This window comes from Myotis nattereri (assembly GCF_964212035.1).
Source record: "Myotis nattereri genome assembly, chromosome: 2".
NCBI lineage: Eukaryota > Metazoa > Chordata > Mammalia > Chiroptera > Vespertilionidae > Myotis > Myotis nattereri.
The window spans coordinates 131,381,773-131,403,113 of record NC_138076.1 but is presented as its reverse complement, the minus strand read 5'-3'; the positions used below and the strand labels follow the sequence as shown (position 1 = coordinate 131,403,113).

The 21,341-nt window shown below is 35.4% G+C and overlaps 1 protein-coding gene across 4 annotated transcripts in view; it reads right to left on the bottom strand.

The window, feature by feature from the left end:
- Positions 1-21,341, bottom strand: part of ATP2B1 (ATPase plasma membrane Ca2+ transporting 1) — a 135,292-nt gene that overhangs the window by 21,280 nt on the left and 92,671 nt on the right. For 3 of the 4 annotated variants that reach the window (XM_081083317.1, XM_081083319.1, XM_081083318.1), the window contains exons 7-15: positions 19,504-19,542; positions 18,583-18,744; positions 16,935-17,149; positions 14,583-14,825; positions 12,975-13,216; positions 9,865-10,102; positions 4,778-4,957; positions 4,068-4,155; positions 3,617-3,723 (exon numbers count right to left, since the gene is read on the bottom strand). In XM_081083317.1, the coding sequence (XP_080939443.1) occupies positions 3,617-3,723; positions 4,068-4,155; positions 4,778-4,957; positions 9,865-10,102; positions 12,975-13,216; positions 14,583-14,825; positions 16,935-17,149; positions 18,583-18,744; positions 19,504-19,542 (1,514 nt within the window). The remainder of the gene's footprint in view (positions 1-3,616; positions 3,724-4,067; positions 4,156-4,777; positions 4,958-9,864; positions 10,103-12,974; positions 13,217-14,582; positions 14,826-16,934; positions 17,150-18,582; positions 18,745-19,503; positions 19,543-21,341) is intronic. The other variant, XM_081083320.1, reaches the window with a different exon arrangement.

The following is a 21,341-nucleotide window of genomic DNA, read 5'->3' as shown; positions in this document are numbered from 1 at the left end:
TAAATGAAAAATAAGTTGAGGAAATAGCCCTGGAAATATAGCAAGACAACAAAGGTATGGTAAACAGGAAAAAAAAGACAAAAAACCAAGATAAAATGTCCAAGAAGTAAAAAAAATCAGGGGAATAGTGCACAAAGAAGGAACAGGTGTCAGGGAGAAGTTGGTGATGAATCAGTGTTAAATACATAGAAAACCTAAGCAAAAATAAAATGAAAAAGAAAGTGAATTAAAAAGACAACTTACAGGAATAAAAAAAGTTGTACAAGGAAATAAAAGGAACTATATTTATCTATCCAAAATTATAGTTCTGATAGTAGAATGACAGGGTAGGTAGTGTGCATGAATGTGTACTGGGGTGGATGTCGTGTGTGTGTGTGTGTCTGTGTATGTGTGCATGTGGAAGTCCTAACTCCTTCTGTTACTTAATGAAAAGGCAATAGCAAATGCTTTATGTTAAAAAAATAAATAAAAAAGCACTATAATGATGTCATTTCGATCTATGAAGGCAAACAGTTAAAATAGTTGGTTTTCTTTAGTGAAAACAATGAGACTAGATGAAATGTTATGTGGTAGGAGACTTAGGTATTTGATTTTTTAAATGCTATGCATATATTGTTTTAATAAACACAAAAAGTTTAAGTCAAGCTTTTCTTGAAATATTCAATGCAGGAACAATTTTAATTTAAAATTTTAATCTCTAGCTCCTAATCTGAATATTTTTACCTTTAATGTGCAACATATTTAACACATCTAAGCTCAAGAGGTTTCCCTGCCTTTAATCATTCTCCTGTCTTTTACTAATGCAAATCTCATCACTTCTTTGTTCAGAACCCTTCAAAATTTCCAGTTATTAAAATAGTCATGGGATGTAAACGGCAGCAGAGGGAATATAGTCAAAAACATTGTAATAAGCATGTACAAGTCAGATGGTACTAGACTTATGGGGGGGGGAATCACTTTGTAAGGTAAATAAATGTCTGATCACTATGTTGTACACCTGAAACTAATATAATATTGTATGTCAACTGTAATTGAAAAATAAACTAAGAAAAACTAGTTCCATAATAAAAAATTTTGGGAAACTTTTCATCAAACAAACAAAAAAAGATAAACAGCTTTTTATGAGCTTTTGTGAGCTGTACACTAACATGCAGTGTGTCTCTAAACTAATTTTATTCCATCAGATGTTGCCTGGGAAAGAACAAACTCCTTATCTTCCTATTTCAAGGTCCTCATCAGGTGGGACCCCCAGTAAATCCTGTTTCACATCCCATTTCCCCACACCAAACCTTCTTCTATCTATGTTAAAACCACAGTCATGAGCTGCATAAGTGTTTTGGTCAATGATCACATATATGTAATGGTGGTCCCCTAAAATTATAAGGGTGCTGAAAAATTTCTATTGCCTTGTGACACTGCAGCTGCTGTAACGTCATATGCACACGTTACTCACACATTGGTGGTGATGCTGGTGTAAACCAATCTGTGGGGCCAGTTGTATAAAAGGATAACACATACATTTACATACAGTACAGAATACTCTATAATGATAATGGTGTGTTACTGCTTTATGTATTTACTAAATCAGACTTTTTATCGTTATTTTAGAGTGTACTGTTTCTACTTACAAAAAAACCCACTTTGCTATAAAATATATGTCATGTTACTCAGCAGCCTCATCCATCTCATTTTGGCCATGTCTCTTGACTACATCATTTTCTATTGTTCTTGATTTAATCTCCTGTTGTTTTGTACAGTAACATGCTGTACAGGTTTGTACCTTGGGAGCAAGAGGCTATACCAGCCGTGGGCAAACTATGGCCCGCGGGCCGGATCCGGCCCGTTTGAAATGAATAAAACTAAAAAAAAAAAAAAAAAAAGACCGTACCCTTTTATGTAATGATGTTTACTTTGAATTTATATTAGTTCACACAAACACTCCATCCATGCTTTTGTTCCGGCCCTCTGGTCCAGTTTAAGAACCCATAGTGGCCCTCGAGTCAAAAAGTTTGCCCACCCCTGATACCATCCATCCTCGGTGTGTAGTAGGCTATGCCTTCTAGGTTTGTGTAGGTGCCTGTGATGTTCACACAATGACAAAATGGCCTAACAACACATTCACAGACAGAATGTGTCCATTTTCCACCTTGCTCACTCCTTTTGAAAGGCTGCCACTGTGGTGGTGGTTTAGTCTCAAAATATCCGGACAAATTATTCAAATAAACACTGGTATACATAAATATTCTCTTATCTGAAACCTATGGGACCAAACTGTATTTCAAAATTCAACCTTTTATATCTTAAAAAGAAAATGAGACACATTACTTCTATCACAAATTCTCCAAGAGGGTGTCAACACCCCACAAAACATATTAATATCTTTACAACGGCTCCGAATATTCATATTAAGATATGAACACTCTCACATCAGGTCAGGATAAAGGTTTGTAGTCAAATGAGTCTGATGCAAATTTAGGAAAACAATGTCAGTTTTCAGATTTTTGGATTTGAGAATTATTATTATGGACCTGTATTGTCCAAAAATAAAATAAAACTAAATTAAAATAAAATACTTAAATTTTCTATGGCATTGAGAGTGCAAAGATTCATTTCAACACTAAAAACTGGGAGTAACAGATTCAAAGATGTAACAACTTAATTTCAATCATTAAACATTTATGTAGCATATGTATTTAATGATGCCCATGTTATAGTACATGCTTTACCAGTACTACGGCTACAAGCACCAAAGAACCAGTACAAGATAATAATCCAGTGCTTTAAATAATCAAATCTAAACTAAGAACTTGGCGGGGAGGGGTTCCTATCAAAAAAGACTGCAACCAACCAAAGAACTTGTGTGCATATATGCATAACCCATGGACACAGACAGTAGGGTGGTGAAGGCCTGGGTGGGGGGTGAGGGCGGGTTAGAAGGGATCAATGGGGAAAAAAGGGGACATATGTAATACTTTCAACAATAAAGATTTAATAAAAAAAAACACAAAGAAAATTAAAAAAGATTACATATAATATAAAATGACAATTACTCTTTTCTATTTTTATATAAGCACTTGCAAATTTTTATTTTTAAAACTTAAAAGACTGATACAAAATGAAAACCATGAGATATATTTTGTTTGTCAATTGAACATTTTAAGTTCATATATAAGTGGGGGAAGGTAGAAAAGGGTAAAGGAGGAATATATGACAATGGAAGGAGACTTAACTTGAACACTCAATTACTCTAAAGAGACATTTGTAGTTACATGGAAGATTCTCAATTATTTTTTTTTTAATCTTTAATATATATAACTGTTCTAAGCTTGTCTCCTACTGAAGGGGATTGTTGCAAGGTTCAGATGAAATGACAGACACTAAAATGCTTTACAGAGTATAAGGTAAATGTATGATCTTATTACAATTGTTCAAAAGAAGTCATCCTACACCCAGAGTTCACTGCATTAGTTATATTTATAAATCAATTTAGACTATATAGTATTCTTCACACTAATCTTGAGAGACAATATCTAAAATCAATTGACATTTAGTAAAAAACAGCAAAACAAACAAAAAACCCAGTCAGTAAATTACACCTGAATAGGTAAACTCCTACCATTGCAAATCCAACATCAGCTTTTTTCAGTGCCGGACCATCATTTGTACCATCACCGGTTACCGCCACAACCTGGCGTTGGTCTGAGACTGTGCTGTCAATTATACCTAAAATAAAAGTAAATATTTGGGCTGTAAAAACATTCCCTTTAATTAAAAAGGTGATTCTGCAGAATATCCGGAGGAGTCAATTTTACAGACTCAAGGTTAAAAATAAATAACTAAGCAAACATAAGAAATGGAAACTGCTGAGATATTGGGCGAGGAACAACTCCAGAAACAAAGGTTACATTAGGAGCAATATCCTGTTTTAATCACTGAAGGTTAACACATTCACCTAAGGTGTCAAAAAGAAGCATATTTAGATTTTATTGGAAAAGATAATATTCATGATTCAACCCAATATTCATCATCTATTACTATTTCAGGACACTGAAATAAGATCTACTTACCTTTAACCAGTGTATGTTTGTCAGTAGGAGATGATCTTGCAAGTACTCGAAGCTTTGGCCAAATCTTGTCTATCCGCTCTTGCTCAATCTATAAATTTTTGTCAAAGTTAAAATAAACCCAAATCTAGTTTCATAATCCCAAAAAAGTGATCTACGATATGTATCAGTGGTTCTCAAAGTGTGGTTAACAGACTAGCAGAACCAGCAATTCCTGGGAACTTGTTAGAAATGCAAATGCTTGAGGAAGGCTACGGGTTATCTTATTAAATACTCTGGGGTGGGGCCTACCCATCAATTTGTTTTTAAAAGGTTTCCAAGTAACTCTGACGCCTACTCACGCTTGAGAAGTACTGCCATATATATAAGATCAAATTTTTAAAATCTCCCCACTGCCTATGAAAATGGAAGCTCCTAAAATTAGCATGAAAAGTTCAGAGACTTTGGGGACCCTTAAGATATATTTCATATCAACCTTTCCAAACTCATCTCCTATTACTCGCTTACACTATTGCATTTCTGAAATGGGCCTAAACTTAAGAAAAATAAGTGCTCACAAATTTGTACCTTTTCCTAACATGCTTGTGTTTTGTTTGATGAGGAGCTGGCTGCATTTACTCATACTTAATGTCTAACATTGTGCATATTCAATATGCATTTGTTGAATGGAATTTCTAATACATTAAAGACACTTAAAAAATCAAAACCCGTACCTCTCCTTTTTCATTTCGTATTCTTCTGTTGAAATCTTTACCTTCTATACATAGGAAATCTTCTCCAGGGTGTAAAATACCACATTTGCTGGCAATAGCCCGAGCAGTATTAATATTATCACCAGTGACCATCCGCACAGTAATTCCAGCCTTCTGACATTTCTTTATTGCATCTGGTACCTGGTTTACATGGAAAGAAGAAATCTATATTACAAAAGAAAATCAGTATTTCCAGAGAGAAAAATCCCCACTGAACAAATATGCATTACCTCATAGTCCCATAAATGATAACTTTAATTCATTTCAATATTCAGTATTTCTTGAATTATTCCCAATAATCTCTTCTTTCCTCTTCTACTGCCAGTCCTAATTCAGGCTTCTTTTTCAGTTGTCAGTCAACTTAACCTGTTTGCATTATTTATTTACTAAAGGTTTTTAAAAGCACCTTTCTCCCTGGCAACCATTAGGCAATTCCTCTCTGGATGGCTTCCTACCTTTCTGGTTTTACTGTCCATACAACACCAGAGTAAATGTTGAGGTTCTTTAGAATTATGGGTAGCTCACCTACTCTCAGATCTTCAACGGCCAACTGTGTGCTAGTAACTTTCAAATCTGTATCTTTCCATCTCATTTTGAGCTGGGGTCATAGTTTCACAAGAAAAGTGGGCATCGAACTTTGGGTGTCCAAATTTTGTTTTCTAAATCTATTATCTAACAGAAACCTAAGGGTCATCTGACCTCTTCCATCTCCCTTACCCTATATATCTTGATGGGCTATCGATTTTATCTTGTCCCCACTACTTGTTGCTTAAGCTATTGCACCAGCTTTTTAAGTCATATCCCTGTCTTTATGTTTGTTACTCCTTTAAAACATGACATACTTGACAGAAGAGTTCTTTTTCTAATCCATTTTCTTATAAATATTTGACTCTCCTGTTGTATTATAAACCATAAAGTTCTCAGTATAACAGAGTTTTACACTTGAACCTCAGAATACTTTTCTAACTTTATGTAAAATATTTCTCTATTATATATAACTTGATAGATGACTTGTCTACATACTATTTATGTGCGTGTTTCTGCAATTCCCTGCTCTTCTCTAACCAGAAAATGCATGCTGATCCTACCAGAGCACAGGTTGAAAACGCAAATGCAGGTAACAGAAAAGAAGGCCACAGAGGTTAACATAAAGAGGAAAACACTCTGAAAGTGACAAGCTCTGAGATGAATACCCAATAAAAGCTACTCAGCTCTAGTCTAATTTTACCATGGGGAAAGGAGTGCCCCATGTTGACAGAACCTACACTTTCAAGAAAAAGCAAAAACCCAAACTTGTGTGTGCTCTCTCAATATTTAATGTTTTAAACACACACGTGACTAAAGGCTTAATTTTGCCTGTAAGCTGTTTATGACTTCTATTGTAAATACAATTTAAGTGTGATATCTCTGGGAGCTTTCACGGCCTACTCAGACATATCTGTATCATACAGACCTCCATTATAGCTCATTACATCATACTATAGTTACTTGTTTACCTAAGTTTTCAGCAAATCAATGAGCTTCTTGAGGACAGAACCCTTACCTTCTCATGCTTGGATCACCAATGCCCAGTACAATGCCTTTCATTCATTTAACAAATAAGTGCCTGGCATATAAGAAGAGCATAGAATTTGTTGAACTACTGAATTCAACAACTGTGAAAACGTTCATCCTTGAGTATTTTTCAAGGAGGAGCATATCCTAAACAGGGTACCATTATGTCTTAAAACATGTGTAATTTAATTACTTGCAACATAAGTGAATCTCTAAGTTTAAGGATTTACAATATAAAGTATATCCCTCCATTCAGTCAACTCTAAGTCATTCAAATCATTGGCAAGAAACATCATTTACACCCACCTTTAATATTTACTGAAAGCCAGGCAGTGTGCTGGGTGCTAGTGACACAGAGGTGGGTGAAAGGACAGAGCCTGCCCAGATTATTAAAAAATAAATAAACCAGTACTGGTCTGCTATATAAATGTAATATATACCCTAATATCCCACTTGAAATAAAATGTAACCCAAATTTGTCCAACTAAGCACCCAGTGATCCAGGGTTATCCTGAGATCACTTGGAACAGGGGAACAATTAATAAGAGAAAGAAACTGGTCTCAAGTTAAAACTATGTGGCAAATAATATTTAAGAATGGCAAACTAACTTTTATTAATTGCCCACTAACCACCAAATACTTCCAGTTAAAATGTAAACTACCTCCACTTTTACAGATAAGAAACTGAAGAGAGGCTAAGTACCTTGTTCAAGTACCTATGCATATGCAATGAATTTCTCCTAGATATCTAATTAATCCAGATTCTCTACATGAGAACTGCACAGTGCAGAACACTAAGAGAAAGCTGTTTCACATTACACTGCCTCTTTTAGTATAGTAGTACCCATCCGATTTTGTAATATTGAAAAAATTAAGTGCCACTTACATATTTAAAAAAGATAAAACTCTCCATTAACCTCAATGCCAAGAACACAATAGTAATATTTTTCCCAAAAGGAAATCAGTTGTAGACATTCTGATTTAATATTATATTTAGATAAGATTTAAGCCATAAGTCAATGTATAAAACTTTGAATGGTTTTGCTTTGACCAAAGGTTGGCAAAAATTATCTACTTTGCCCGACTGTCGTGGCTCAATGGTAGACTCTGAACCAGGAGGTCACGGTTCAATTCCTGGTTGGGGCACATGCCTGGGTTGTGGACTCGATCCTGTGTGGGGCATGCAGGAGACAGCCAATCAATGATTCTCCCTCATCATTGATGTTTCTGTATCTCTTTCGCTCTCAGAAATGAAAAAATATTTAAGAAGTATCCCCTTTGGTGTTTTATAAGCATTTGAAACTCCTAAACCCCAAACTGAATTTATCTTGAGCTCTAAACATGCTGCTTCTTCTGATTCTCTTATTACCATCTCAGACCCACCCAGTTATGTAAGTGAGACTGATTCCCCCTCTTCTAGAAGATGTCTAATTGTGGAGACATGGCAGTTTTAAATCCTCTTTAGCTACACACTTTCCTCAGAGATCTCCTTTAACCTCAAATGTGAATGCTTCAGCCTCGACCACTTTCAGGCTCCTAGGTCCAAAGGCCTACTTGACATTTATTCTGATGTTTCAGACATCTCAACAAAGTTGAAACAGTATATCCAAACCCAGCCTACTCATTCCTATTGGTCCTACCCCGCTTTCCTTTGAAATCACCCCTTCTTCCTTCTCCTTGTCCACATCTGTGGTTCTAAACCATGATCATCTCTTGCCTGGAATTACTGCAATGATCTTACCAGCTTCCCTGCTTCTACCCCTCTTTATTTCCAGTTCATTTCTTACCCAGTACCCTAAATAGTATTTTAACAGCATGAATCATGTCATTTCTAGTCAGAATTTCTTTAATTTTAGAATAAAATTCAGAACTCTTATTGCCTAGAAAGGCCAGAGATAATCTCATCGGGCCCTTCTTGTCCAGTTAGCCACACTGACCTGCTTTCCATCTTTGAAATAAATACTGTCTCATCTTCAGGTCTCTGCATATTTTGATCCATTTGCCTGAATACTCTTCTTGCAGCTATCTACATGCTGGCTCACGTTCAGCCATCAGATCTCAGCTCAGATGCCATATCCTCAGAGATTGCTAAAGTGGCCTCTCTGTTGCCTTATTTCATCACCCTGTTCTTATTTGCCCTTTATAGTTTTTATCACATGTGTATTTGTCTTACTAATGTCACTCCTCCCTCCCCGCCCCGACATCCAGAATGTGAGGCCTAGGAGGGCAGGGACCAAGTCTCACAGAATGTATTTTCACTTGGCATATCTATAATTTTGTCTGTTTGTTATCTCACTTTTCTAGAAGTTTCCTGGTTAGTGCAGTATTTCTAGTTCTAAAAGAGTGCCTGGAAAAAAAGAAAAGAGTGGCTGGTACTACACACCGGGGGTTGAATCAATTAGGTCATGGTGATCAAAAGCTGTCTGTGCTTTCACTCACATTGCTTCTTTGCTCAGAATGTGCTTACTGCTCTCTCTCTTGGTTTGGCTTAATACCTCCTCATCCTTTAAGACTCAGATCAGGTAATTAACCTGTAGGAAGTTTTACTTGACCACTCCAGTGCTTAATATAGCATAGTGGTCTTTTTAAGCATATGTTTTAGACAAAGCCAGGACTTAAATACACTAGCCCTATGTTGTAAAGGTTACCTCTACATATCTTAACTTTTTTTTAGCCTGTCAATTGAGAGTAGTAATAAATCACAGAAGTGAACAAGAAAAGAAATAATACATGCAAAGCACTTGGCATAGTATCTGGCACACAGTAAGAACTCAAAATATGCTTTTACACTAAGTTAAGGGCTCATGGTCTGTGCTCATGTAACATGTTATCTGTATATCTAACAATGTACTAACATCCTAGATTATAATTATCATATGTTTGTCCACCCCCACTCAGAAAGTGACTTCCTTAAGGCCAGAGGTCAGATCTGAAAAATCTTTATGTCTCTAGTTCCCTAGTATAGTGCCTGGATACATTAGTTGCTCAATAAACTTAATGCTTTAATTTACATCAAGTAAAATAAAAAATTCAGGTTTTCGGTTGTATCACCACATTTGAGAACTCGGTAGTCACATATGGCCTGTGGCTACTGTACTGAACAATATATAGAACATTTTTATCATCACAGAGTTCAACTGTCAACTGAACAGTGCTAGTCTAGAGACTAAAAACAACTTAATGGTATCTGTTTTTTAATTTAATATAAACGGAAAAACCTACTTAGTTGAAGGCACTATGCTAGGTTATAATGCTATAAACACAGCATCTCAAAGAGAAGCTGTCTAAACTATAAATAGTAAAAAAACAAACACGGAGATAAACTATAAATAGCATTGCATCACAAGCACTATTATTTCACTTATCTCGGATTCACAGAGAAACAGTAAGATCATCAGCACTGAGAGGTTTCCTAGGAAACTGATTATCGTTAGTGCCCAGGTCCTCTACAGGTAACAGATTCTGCACATGCAGAACACAGAATGTTTCACCACCTCCGGTCTCACTGGATCTTCAATCCCCACAACAGCAATGCATGTAAGGCCGGTGACAATATCATTTTCATTATCCCAGTCTGGTTCTGGTTCTCCTGCTGGGAAATCTCTGAATGCAAGACATATGGTTCTCAAGCCTTCTGATGCCATCGGTTCAATCACAGTTTTTATAATATCATCACGGTCCCTTGGTCTGAATACTTTTGCCTCACCATTAGCACTCAAGATTTTGAAACACCTAAAAGGAAATGTTGAATCCAAACATAAATAATTAACAGAAATAATTACGAATGGCATTTAAAGTGAACTGGAAGGGCTAGAAATCATGGGATCTGATAGCTGAAATTTAGAGAATTCCATTATGTTGTATTTTTACAGACTTAAATCATATTCACTTTTCACTCTCCCCTTTATAAAACAGTTCCAACTTTTATAGCTTTCTGTTGATAGCGCTCCACTTTATCAGTTACTCTACATATTATCTAAACCTTCTCTTTTGGAAATACAAAGCTTTTAAATTTTCACAAAGAACCCCTAATAGCAGAGAAGAATAAACTATGCACCTACCCATTTTGGTACAGAGTTATACATTAATAATGATTAACACAAAATTGACAAATATTTTCTTTTTTTAAAGTAAAAAGCTAAGTTCAATCAACCCCTTACCTGAGACTTTGTTTCATCACCTATACTGTTTTAACCATGAAAGAACCCCCCCCCCAACTTACTATTAAAATAAGCATTCTATTTGAATGAGAGAAATAATGCCAAAATAGTTTTATTGCCAGTGACACTAGCCACAACCTTTTAATTATGTGGTAGATCAAAGTTACACTGTGGACTTCCCTATTTAAAGTTTATTTTCACACAGCCTCTCTATGCTCCTCTCCCTGTGATGCTACCTCCTCCTGCTTCTAGGCAGGTGACTCCCAAATCTACATTTTCCGTTTTGTTTCCAAAGCTCTCCATCACTGCTGAAGAGTCCCACTCAGAAGTTGTACCAGTACCTTAATCTTACTGCATGGAAGACTAAAAGCTGCTTCCTCACTGCCCATCTAACAGACATCAAGAGTACCCCAGTAAGTTCAATGTACATCAAGTCCCAAACTAACATCATCAACAGGTTCTGTGACTTTAAGTGAAATGATGTATTAAGGAAACCAATTTTACCACAGGCTAATCGATACAAACCAAGATTAAATTCCTATGGCATCTCATCAACATTCTAACAAATGTTTTTGAATGAAACAAAGTTATTTGAAGAGCTGTTATAAATCTAAAATCTCACCTGAGTACTTTTTCCTTATCTATATACCTTACTTCGAAAGCGCGACATATTTATTCTCTGAACTGTCTTTTGAATGGTGCCTCTTCTTTCTCTTCCTCCTGTTAGTGACTTCTGGCTCTTACTCTGAGCTAGAGCTATTTATTGTAACAGCCTTTTGATAACTGTCTCTAGTGCCTTCTCTCCTCCCCAACCCATCTTATTTCCTGCCGTAAGAATTATCTTCAACCGCAGCTTTGATCATCCTGCTATATGATGAAAAAAATACTTCAGTCCCATTATCTGACCTTACTCAACTAAGTTTTTATATATTTTTTCTTTATTGACTAAGGCATTACATATGTGTCCCCGTCCCCCCATTGCCACCCCACCTTATCTAAGCTTTAATTGCTCAGCCTAATGTTTAAGAGCCTCTACAACGAAATGTAAACATCCCTTGGAAATAGTTACTGTATACTTATTATATATCAGACTCCATGCTATGTTTAAATGCATTTTTTTTTTTTTTTTTTACTGTTACAGAGTTGATAGTTTTCACCCTCATTTGCAGTGGAGAAAAATGTAAGCTAAGGAAAAAATTTGCCTAAAATCCCAAAGCCAGTGAGTTCCAGGAAAGCATCAAAGCCTGATTGTTTCTTGATTTTAAAAATCTGCCCTGTACCTTCTATCTGCTACCCAGCAAGCCATGGATGCAAATTTTCTAAACTTCACACTGAAATCAGATAACCAAGATTACTGTGAAGGGAGAAGAAAGCTCTAGGTTGCCTGTGTGCCACAACAGCCCATGTCTTCTCAGATGAACTATATACCAGCTATCCCCCTGCATACAGCCTGCATACCCAACTCTTTTCCTCAGATATGGATTCCTTTCACCTTGATGCACTTATTTCATACCCAAACCTATCTCAAATGCTTCATCCTTCATAGTAAAATCTTTCATCTTAAAACTTTACACACCTGTCATATGCTGCCGTATCATTAATTTTATACTTGTCCCTTAAGCCTAGAGACCATAATCTGTCAAGTATTCATTAAGATAACACATATTATAGTCCATTTAAAAGCAAATTAGAAGTACAATATTCTAAGTGTTATAATTTCAAATGAGTTCTATATTTCCAAAATTGCTCGTAATTTTTTAAAAGTTCTCTACTGTAATTAAAGAAACCCAAATAATTTTAATACTTGTAATAGCACATAAACATTGGAGAAATTATAAACATTTAATATTCAAATTGAAGCTACCTGTCTGTATAAGGACAGTAAATGAGAAAGATTATCATTCAAAATGATATAAGATACTTAAATATGACACCACAGCAGCATAAATAGGATAAAACCTCATTCTGATACAAAAGGAGAATTCTCAAGGCCTAGTTTTAATGCTTTGCTATTTTAAAAACTAATCTAAAATTCATTCATCATATTTTTGAGTCTACTGTCTACAAGGCAGTGTTAAATATAAAAACTTCAGTTTTTCTTTATAGGAGGCATATTTTTCTTGATCCTATATAACAATGAAATCAACATGTCTAAAAACAAGTATCAAGATTAACTTTATTAAATCTACCAGATTGGATGTAATTGAATGTAATGGGCTTATTTCCCCTGTAGCAAAACACTAAGAAATAAAAGAAACTGGAGTATAAAAATGGCAGAATACCATGGGCTAATATCAGGATACCATTAAAATATACTAAAAGCTCTGAGGTGCCATCAAATGCTCCATATTCACAAAAAGAAAATAGCAACAGTAACAACACAGTAGGTATTTCATAAAGCAACTGTAGTTAGCAATTTATTCATCTCAGCACTTTACTCTTACTTTTTCAGAATTATCTCAGATGCACCCTTGCTGAATATTCGATAACTTCCATCAGAATTTTTCAGGACAGTACTCATGGACTTCCTAACAGAATTGAAGGTGTAGACTTTGTACAGTGATTCTTCTGGTATTTCATTTCTAACATCCTGATAATCCCGTTTTAAATCCAAAAGAAATCCCAACAAGGCACATTCAGTTTTATTACCAACATGACGAGGTAATCCACCCTCTTTCTCTGGGGGCTATAAGAGAAAAAGGTTTAGACGCTAGCTAGTATCATCTTGTTTCTCTATGACAGTTTCATATATTACACATAAATCAAAAAACAACATTTTAAAACAAAATTACATAGGAAACTTCTATTGATATAGGCATTTCAGAGAGGGACACAGAATGATGAGGCAGAAAGGAGTTCTGGGACGAGAATGACATGGATTCCAATCTCAGCCCTGCCAGTTACTAGCTATGGGAACTTTTCGCACGTTACCCAATGGTTGTAGCCCTTGGCTTCAGCATCTGAAAAACAGGAGCACTTATGATGCAAGAATTAAGTAAGTCATGGTTCCTGACATGGGTAATGGGGCTTAACTTTAGTTTCTCTCATTTTCTCTTCCTGTTTTCACTCAACGTTTATATTAAATAATTCAAAGTTAGATCTACTTTACAATTTTTATGGCTTAAAACAAAAGTTTATGTGTTAAAATAAAGCACTATTGCCTTAAATGTATATAAAAGCTTTATTTTTTCGTAGTATTTTCACAAGTTTTACCTCATATAATCATCACAGAAATATTAAGGGCAGATGTAACTGTCTTTACTTAATAATTAAAGAAAGTAAAGCTCAGACTTTCTGCTAGTAAAAGGCAAAGTTAGATCTAGAACCAAGATCTCTATTAACTTCCAATCCAATAATTGGTGCATTTTTCACTGAACAACTTGCAGTATTAATTTTGTTCATGGTTTTCATACATAAATCACTAGAACACATATCAAGTGAAATAATTTCATGCTTTATGTTATAAATAAGACTTTTAAAACTTATAAAGTTAAAAAAACTTACAAAGTTGAAAAGTATTTTACTCTAAGGTAGTGCAAGTCTAGAATTACTTTACGGAGTTAGTTACTAAAGGTCAAGCATCACCTTCCAAAAAAGAAAATATAGCATGCGTAAGAAAACATTATTTTCAATTGTAATCTGGCTTCAAAATTTTCTCTAGAAAACTGTGAGTTGACTTTCTACAAAAGTCTTTTTATTTTTATCTACAAAAATAAAACAGCCTGGTCTTTCAAGAAATGAGCTTAATAAGAATTTAAAATTAAGGACTTGTTCAGGTTATAAGGCTTAAGAGTGTCTAAATACAGGAAATTCAAAATAGAGGAGGAGAAAGTTACAGGTAAACAAAATGTATATTTTGACCAATAGATCTTACCTGCAACACAAATTGTATCAAAGGAACTTATATTCATTATATGGATATATGCCTTTTAAAAACAACACAATTCAGTTCTTCAATTTACATATATAGTAAAGGTAGGTCTGAAGATCTATATACAATCTAATTACCAAAAAAAATCAATTTTCATGCATAATTTATTAAAGAAACCTACCAGTATTTTTGATGTATAAGCACAATTCACTGAAATTCCTGTTACAAGATAAGACAAGATATTTGGTGGAATAGCTTCCGGCTCAGGGACCTTTTTGTAATGCTTTTCATTTATATAAGCTTGAACAACTGTCATTCTGTTCATTGTCAATGTTCCTGTTTTATCTGAGCAAATGGCTGTGGCATTTCCCATGGTTTCACAAGCATCCAGATGCCTTACTAAGTTATTATCTTTCATCATTTTCTACGGTGACAAAAAAAATTTTAGGTAAGCTACATATAAAACCAATAGCCTCATTACAAAATCATAAACTGCTTTAAAATCAGAATGAAAATTCTCAGCTATATACATATACACAATATAAACCAATAATTTAATATTGGAGGATTTTAGTACATTTGACCTATCCAAATAAGCTTTCTTAGGTTTCAATAATTTGACCACTGCATAACAATCTAGTTAATGAAACAGATTCCGGCACCCATCTGCAGATCACATCAACTCTGCACTGCCTCCAAAAGCTTCTGCGAAGGGTCCTCACATTACAAGAGCACTGATAATCTGTTCTCTATGTACAGATGTACTTAGAGCAGTGACAGCGTATATTACATTTAAGGATTAAGTCTCTTTATAAAGTAGAAGTGAGAAGATTTTTGTATCAATCACCAAGGAAAATGTAGCTTGTATCAACTGAAATACATAGGTTGTGGGCTGCATGACTTTTTTTTTTTTTGAGTTAACATACCAAAAACAGAATGAGTCATTTTTAACTTTTCCATATGTTGATGCACTTGATATACTCACTATTTGGATCCTCTCTCTAATTTACAAGAACAAAAAAGATAGTTTCTAAAAAATTAAAAATGTTCATAGTAGCCCCAAAATGCATTTAAGTTAAAATACTTGATATTAATTCTCAAAATATATGTGGAATGGATTAAAAATAACAAGAGTTTTTAAACTACTACTATGCAAGATATCGCAAAAAAAAAAAGTGATTCCTTGAAGAAATAAATATGGGGAAGAAAGATGTGTACCTCCCATATTACTTGTGATTCAAATTAATATTAAAGATTAAAAGAATGAAGTTCTTGCCGGTCCTGAGTGGCTCAGTGGTTGAGCATCAACCTATGAACCAGGAGGTCACCCTTTGATTCCCCGTCAGGGCACATGCCCAGATTGTGGGCTCGATCCCCAGTAAGGACATGCAGGAGGCAGCTGATCAATGATTCTCTCTCATCACTGATGGTCCTCTCTCTCTCTCCCTCCCCCTTCCTTTCTGAAATCAATAAAAAAATATTAAAAATAAAAAAGAATGAAGGTCTTTCTACAGTAAAGAAAATGTGTTCGATTTTGCAAAGCACTAACAGAGGATCCATAAAGACTACACCTCAGTGAAAGGAACAAGTGAAGGCTAGACTATGAAGTAACGGGAGTAGAAGAATGGAAACAAGGAGGCTTTAGAACAGAGGTGGGGAACCTTTTTCTGCCAACAGCCATTTGGATACCTTATAACACCATTCGTGGGCCAAACAAAATTATCAACTTAAAAATTAGCCTGCTATATCTGGTCAACATTTAATTGACTCACCCCTAATGCCCTGGCAGGGTCAGACAAAATGATTTCACAGCCCTTGGGGTGGACATTCCCCATCTTTGCTTTAGAAGGTTGGACTGGAGTGAACCCTTTCTTTGCTCTTATACCACAGTAAAAGACATTGTTAATCTTAAAAATGAGAAAAAGGAGGGAACATGACTTGGCAACATAAATACTATACAATGAAAATTAAGCTACAAGTCTGCCTAGCAGAGTTGTGCTTAGTTTTGTGGCAAGGCTGTCCTCCAAGGTAGCGGTCGCCAAGGTAGCGGACCACTAGTGGTCCGTGAGGTCCGGAAGGTTGGCGACCACTGCTCCAAGGAATGTACAGGTCTCTATGTACTGGGATCCTCAACTGGGGGAAAAGGATGGAATCAATGACAGCATTTCTTTCTTTCTTTTTTTTAAAAATATATTTAATTGATTTTTTTACAGAGAGGAAGGGAGAGAGATAGAGAGTTAGAAACATTGATGAGAGAGAAACATCGATCAGCTGCCTCCTGCACATCTCCTACTGGGGATATGCCTGCAACCCAGGTACATGCCCCTGACCGGAATCGAACCTGGGACTCTTTAGTCCGCAGGCCGACGCTCTATCCACTGAGCCAAACCGGTTTCAGCATTTCTAAAGCAAACAAGTGTAAATTTATGAAATTCTCTTCCTTTCAGAATGAAAAACAAGAATAATCAGACGTGCATTTCCACCCCAGCTGATACTTTAAACTTAGTACATCTCCTTAACCATTTCTACTTACCTTGACTGAGTAAGCCAATGAGATAGTGACTGCAAGTGGAAGACCTTCTGGCACAGCTACCACTAAAACCGTAACTCCAATAATGAAGAACTTCACAAAATATTGTATGTAAATCGGTGTGCACTCAGCAAGCCATTGTCTCTTCTGAACCCAGAATGTATCAATTACAAAATATAACACTAGAATGATAACTGTGATGGCAGACATCAACAAACCTTTCAGTATACAAAGAAAAGAAAAATGTAATTATTTAAATATTCCAGACACTATCCATTGTCAGTTACAAACTGGCCACTGGAAGAATTACAGCTGGTTTGGTTGGTAATACTTATTTTAATTTCTTTGGGAAATTGTTAACATCTTTTTTTGCCCTTGACATTGTCATATTTAATTTTTGCTTCCAAGTGTAGTCTTGTCCCTAGGAGAACTGGGAGAAATTGTTTAGGATTGTTTCCTAGACTTAACTGTATCCTCTTTGGTCTTCTACTGAAGCTGAGACAAAATAATAGGCACTGATAAGAAAATACCAAAAACTTAGCATAAGCTGGTGCTTTACATACTGGTAACTTACCTGTTGCTGAAAGACAATCCAATAAGAATCTGATGAATGAGAAGACGTGAAATTAAATATTCAACCCTATCTTTTTAATTAAAAAAATTATCTGAATCATTATCTTTAGTCTATCCTTATTACTTCATTAACTTAGAAAAACAAGAGTTAATCATGTAGTATGAATCATTAACCTCTCTATTTCCTGGGTTATTTAGCCCCATCTAAATGAATATTAAAAAATAAGGTAAGTCCACATATCTGGGTCTAATAGCCCAAGTCAATGCTTACTAAAAACCATCACTATCTCAAAATTTACCCTTATCCCCAACACTATGGAGTCAGTATTATCAGTTGCCTTATTTATTAAAAGAAGCATATATTTGTATTAGATAATAAACTTCTTGAGGACAAAAGCAAAAACATAACTTTTCCTAACACATTCCTAGGAAGTAATAAAATAATGCAATTTACCTGATTTAATAAAATGTACCAATTCACAAAGGTGATACCGCAGGAGGACATGCTCTGTTTGCTTTTTATTTTTTAATAGAGTGGTTCTCTCAACATGTGTTTTCTAGTGATGGCAACAGTTTAGTAATTTTAGCCTCAGCAGAATGATGAACTACTCCATTTAATGAACTAAACTATAACTTCTAGAAAAACACCTAAATTTTTCATAAATAGCAAAAAGATGAACAAAATGTGTGATAAAAATTTCTTTTAAATAAAATATAGTTGGGTAATGTGCATGAAATAACCTCACTGCTAGCCCTTCTCCATTGTTCCCAAAAATTCAGAGATGAGAGCATGGGCTTGTGAATTGGCAGACTTACACACTAATCTACCCACGTATTAGCTAGCTGACAGAGGACGTGGGCTCTATGTAATGCGGAGACAATAGCCTCTAAGCAATGAAGAGGATCATCAATAACTCAGAAGACCTGGTACACTGTGGATAAAACTGAAAATATTTTTAACTCCCCCTCCAGCCACAAAGCAATGATTTTCCAGCCTTAAGTATGTCAAAAGATGATTTGTAAGCAGGAAGTTAGTGTATTTTAAAATAAACACCTTACTTTCCTTTATGTATCATACCTGCTTTGCCAATCTGAACAGCCAGCTTTGTAAGTTTCCCTTGTAAAACAGATTTTTCCTTTTTTGGCAAATTTGATTTCTTTTTGTCTTTTTCATCACCATCTCCACCATCTTCACTCTTCAAAGGCTGCATTTCCATGGCTGCACCATCCTGGGCTTTTGCTGCATTTAAGAGCAAATGTAATTTCACTACATTTTAAAGGCACATAAAACTTGACATTTTGAAGCAAGTTTTGATAAAAATGAGTTTTCTTTTAGAAACTAGTAAAGATTTAAACATTCAGCTTTGTGTGTGCACGTGTTGTATGTCTTACTCAGAGAAAAATAAGACAACAGTGAGACTTGGTTGTGGAACTGTGTACCAGACTTGAGAATGTTGTAATACATAAAACAAATGAGGCATAGAAAGGAAGAAATATAGGGTCCTTAAACTAAGAACTAAACACCAAATCATTTATCTTCCCCTGAGTTGTATTAGGTAATGAAACTTACTCCAAACATCCCAAGTCCCTTCTATATAATTTCTACTATAATGCAGATTATGTATCATCTTACACACAGAGAAATACCTGTGTACAGACTATTAAATAGATGCAAAAATGTTATATGTTTTGTTTCTTATGCATTTTTGCTAGTAGTGACATAGTAACCAATTTATACTACCCAAAATGTTTAAGTTGAAAGTTACATACATCTGGATTTTTCTACACTTACTAGCACAAATCATAATTAAAATCTATTAACACTGCAAAGGCAGCATGACTGGGGCACTAACAGGAAGAGAGCTTAACCCAAGTAAACATATATTGCTGATTTTCCCTGCTACCTGGATCTTACACTTTTGGATGAATATAGTACACATTAGATAAATTTTTGGATAATGAAAAGAAGCTAACTATACTTTTATCCACCTGAATTTACCTTTGTTGCGATTCTCAATAGCTCCATCTTGTTTCTTATCTGTAGGAACAAAATGGGAATTAAAGCTTTCCAAAAGAAATGAATACAGCCATGCTAAATTATGCAAAGGTAGTTCACATTTCTATAACAGCATTGTTACACAGTGCTACGTGTGTTTGTACAGATTAGGAAGCATCTAGTTTGTAATGACCTACTGGTCAATTACTCCCTGGTCTTAACCATAGGGGAATAATACTCCAAAATAATTTGGGCATCTATACTTGTTTGATTTCTCCATAAGACTTTACTCTTTTACGCTGTAATAAACCCAAATATAATATAAGAGGTGTTCCAACTAAATACAGATATACTCCTAAGAAAGCAGAAAAGGACAGGGGTAGAGAGAGAGGGAGAAATGTCATAGAAATACAATAAGCAGGAGAGCTCTGATGGGAATAAGAACAAAAACACTACTTGTATAAAAGACAGCAGAGGCAAGTAAGTGAAACTAGAACATGAATGTACTATCAGTTGAGTTCATTATAATAATTGGCTTAGATTTGGAGAAAAGAGAAAGATGAGAATGTCTGAAGCAATAAGGTCATCAAGGAGGGAATGGGTCTAGTGTTTGGAAGTAGGTAGGATAATATTAGAAAGGACAGAGAAGAAGCAGAATCATTTCGTCTATTTTTCTTCCAACTTCTCTATCAAGGAGAACTATCTTCAAACTGGAAGACGTGGAACAAATGTGGTCAAGATGGAACAGAGGCTCAAGATAAATGAGGAGATAGTAAGAGAACACCTAGCTACTTTCAATGACCTCAAGCTGGAGAGAGACCAGAGAGCCACATTCCAGACGACTAAGGAACTGAGACAGATTACCCTGCTCTGGGCTGCCTGTGACTGGAGGAGGGCTGGAGTCCACAGATGAAAAATGGTGTCTCGTTCTATTAAAAAATAACAACAACAAAAACAACCCAAGAACAAAAAATGGTAGATAATGAATTAGATATTAATTCCTGGGAATACCCTTGACTGGATTAAGGAAAACAGGTTTGTAAGACATAAAAAAGGGTGCTTACTGGAAAAGACACTGTGGAGGCAATGAGAACAAAGTCATGACACAACTTCCCTTTATTTTTCAATAAGGCCTGTTCACTAGACTCCTTTAAATTAGGATGCAGCACAGTGTATGAGATAATGCATATAAAGCATTCAATAAATGGTATCATTGTTACTGGTTTTCAAATTGCCTTTCACTCTTAAGAAACCTAAAGGAGGCGGACGGGAGGGCTGTGGTGAGGGACAGGAAAAACCTAGAATGTGGAGCTTGCTACCCTCACTTGCAGCAAGAACTTTTCAAACACTTTTTTGTTTGAAATGAAGATTTCACAGCTAAAGACAAAAACCTAAAGAACAAAACACCTAAATATTTAAAACACTGCTGTAGTTAGAACACACCAAGATATTAGCACGACATTTATTTTACAAGATCTCAAAATACTTATGTGTGTGAGAGAAATATGGGATTACTATTCTTAAGTAAAATTAAATAAATCTAAGTGGTTAAACCACAGTAAACTGCTGTCAGTTTAAAGTGAAAAAACTCTGGAGTGATCCCGAGTGGAAGAAAACTGCGATATAGAAGACACAAAAGCAGGGTGGGGAGGACTTTTAGAAAAAAAGTATCATGCTGTCCAACTAAGTGATTCTGAATTGTCTCACTATGTATGATGGAGTTTCTTGTAAGATCCTAGTAGGTGAACTACGGTTATCAAGTTTGCTGGATAGATAACCTGGAGGGATAGCAGATACAATGGATCAAAATAAAGATCTTCATATCTAATGACGAGCTGAAT